Here is a 2,733-nt window from a genome sequence, read left to right as displayed (position 1 = left end):
TCTGTGTATTTCTTTAATTTTAGGTTTTGGTAGCTGTATTTTCAGTTTCACTGTTTTGGATTGTGTTTTTTGCCATTTTGGCTTTTGCCTTTTTGGATTTCAACAGGCTGGAAATTAATAGCTTGCTTTAAAATTTACCTCACTCTACCTCTGCATGTCTGCATATTGGTTATCCATTCAATATTCAGTCTGCATGTCTTGCAAATTACGACAGTTAAATTAAATGCAACCACAGTTTCCTGAACAAGAGGACTGATATCTGATACTTAGTTTGTGACTTATTTCACAGAAGTGGCTCTGAAAACAGCCTAACATTATGCACAGTATCATTTTGGAGTCTTTGCAGTTATATTTCTATACTGACTGCACTTGCAAGCTGCATAAATTTAACAGAAAATATATTGGGTGTTGTTGTTCGGCTTATTTTTATTTTTTTTTACTGTTGCCTTGCTTAAATGGTTGAACTGCTGCTATATCAGCCTATAGCATCTCTTGCTCTCACGCTCAGTGCACAACCTGTATGTTCAGGCCAAATGTAAAAAAAAAAAAAAGCGGTGATTGTTTTCATATTGCATCATGTGGGGAAGGAAAAAGGTTGCCCAAGTGATTTTGTTTTTTCATGACATGACATGGTTTTTGTAACGCGGCGTCTCTTCTTGTTTTTTAATCTCCAAAAACATCACAGCTTTTTCGTCACACTGAAATTCAACAGAAGACATGACAACTGATGCTTACGGTAAGTTTATCAGTAATAGTTATACTCTGAATTTGGTACTTAATTACGCTTCATGCTTTACTACTATACAAAAACTAAAGTACATGTTTCTCTCATTTAAGGCAGATTTGCTAAGCTAATGTGTTTAATTATAGAAAATTAAAAATGGAAAACAACATGACAGCTAATGATGGAGTGAGGGATCCTGTACATTACATTTGTAGAGTTGAATTTCCAATTTTTACTGGGACTTTCTTCATCTTAATCTTCATCAGTGTTTTTTTCAAAAATTGGGTACTTTAATCCCTTTGGTTTTATCTGTTATACAAAAACTAGAAACAAAATCAACAGTTTCTGTCATTTTAGAGAATTGTGATTGTGTTTGGTTGCATTTTATTTTGTATGTATGTTTTATTTTTTTCCAGAAAACTGAAAATGGCAAGCGTCACATCTGGACTGAGTAATGATGCTGAATACATGTGTGATACTAATGCTCCCACCATCACTGGACCCCTTTTCATTTTGATCTTCATCCTCAGTATCATAGGCAACAGCCTCCTCTTATGTGTTCTTTCCATCTACGAGGGCCTGAAAAGTATCACAAATATTTTCATCCTGAACCTGGCCTGCTCTGATTTGATCTTCACCATCACACTTCCATTTTGGGCTGTTCATCACCTACACCACTGGGTCTTTGGGGACTTTATCTGCAAATTCATGACTGCTGCATTCTTTGTTGGTTTGTACAGCAGTGTCATTCTGCTGACTGCCATGACAGTGGCACGTTTCATTAGGGTGGTGCTGCCAAACTGGAAAAATAATCGTGCTCTAAGAAAGAAGTGTGCAGTTGGTGCTTGTATAGCTGCCTGGATCATCAGCATCTCAGCGTCCCTGACGGATGCAACAAAAGTAAAGTTTGAAAACTTGGATGGTGAAAACTATTGCTATGAGGAATCTGAAGACAAGCTTGGACATTATCTCCAAGTGTCACTGCTATTCTTCCTCCCACTGGCCATCATTATTTTTTGCTATTCTGCAATCCTCAAGACAGTTTTACAAGGTTTAAATAGAAAGAAGCACAAGACTATAGCTGTGCTGTTGTGTATTGTTGCAGCCTTTTTCATTTGCTGGGGGCCATACCATATTATGCTTTTAATCAAGTCTCTCAATACAAACAATGATTGTAAGGTACTGAAACGGTTAGCAGTTGCCTACCATATCTGTGAAATGCTTGCCTATTCTCACTGCTGTATGAACCCTCTGCTATATATGCTCTCGCAGAAGTTGCGAAAGCATCTGTTGAGTCTTTTGCGCTGTGAAAATGTGTGCAGGAAGAAGAGAGAGAGAGACACCAGGCAGAATGTGGCTTTCACTGCTGACAGTCCACATAGTCAGTCATTAAATTAAACATTGATTCAGTTTGTAACTGTAAATGTAGAGACTGTATTTCTTTCATATATATATATATATATATATATATATATATATATACACATATGTTTATTTGTGTCTGTATGATTAGTTTTATTCTGATTTTAGTGTTTGCCTGTGATTGTAGTTTTGATTTTATTTGCATGATTTTATTCTGATATTTGTATTGCATGTTTCTAGTTGTTTGTTTTATTATATAAATATATAACGTTGTTCTAATCCATTGTGGGCTGGCTGGACATGGGACTGTTTAGCTAATAGCAGGCACCTGTTGAGGCGTGAGATTGGTGTTTTGTTTGTTTTTTCCCTCGTCCTCCTGGGACTAGGCTGGGGTGGTCCCCACGTCAGAAGAGGAGTTCCTGTCTCTAACTTTTACACACAAGGAATATTCGTCTTGGGTTGTTGGACAATTGACTGGCGGGAATGTGTGGGATTTTGGTGTACAACGAACAACGAATTTTATGGCAAGTTTCTTTTTTTTTTGTCTTTTAAATCAGGTTTTATTATTGCTTTCTGCATCTGGGAATACTTTTTTTTCCCAGTTAGACGTGTTTGGTCTCTGGGTTTCTGATTCACTTGCTTCCCCG

At 37.0% G+C, this 2,733-nt stretch overlaps 1 protein-coding gene across 1 annotated transcript; it reads left to right on the top strand.

Moving 5' to 3' along the window:
- The first annotated feature begins 644 nt into the window (after window positions 1-644).
- LOC147308228 (chemokine XC receptor 1-like) lies at window positions 645-2,151 on the top strand. Its single transcript, XM_086272016.1, has 2 exons — window positions 645-736; window positions 1,141-2,151. Exon 2 carries the CDS (start codon window positions 1,151-1,153, stop codon window positions 2,120-2,122), a length of 972 nt encoding a protein of 323 aa, XP_086128142.1. The 5' UTR covers window positions 645-736; window positions 1,141-1,150; the 3' UTR covers window positions 2,123-2,151.
- The last annotated feature ends 582 nt before the right edge of the window (window positions 2,152-2,733 follow it).

The sequence above is a fragment of the Aulonocara sp. 'chitande type north' Nkhata Bay genome, linkage group LG18 (assembly GCF_057382095.1).
Source record: "Aulonocara sp. 'chitande type north' Nkhata Bay isolate Kocher_YH1m ecotype deep benthic linkage group LG18, A_spYH_male_GT1.1, whole genome shotgun sequence".
In the NCBI taxonomy this organism is placed as follows: domain Eukaryota; kingdom Metazoa; phylum Chordata; class Actinopteri; order Cichliformes; family Cichlidae; genus Aulonocara; species Aulonocara sp. 'chitande type north' Nkhata Bay.
The sequence above is the reverse complement of the archived record's forward strand: the minus strand, read 5'-3'. Positions and strand labels throughout refer to the sequence as shown.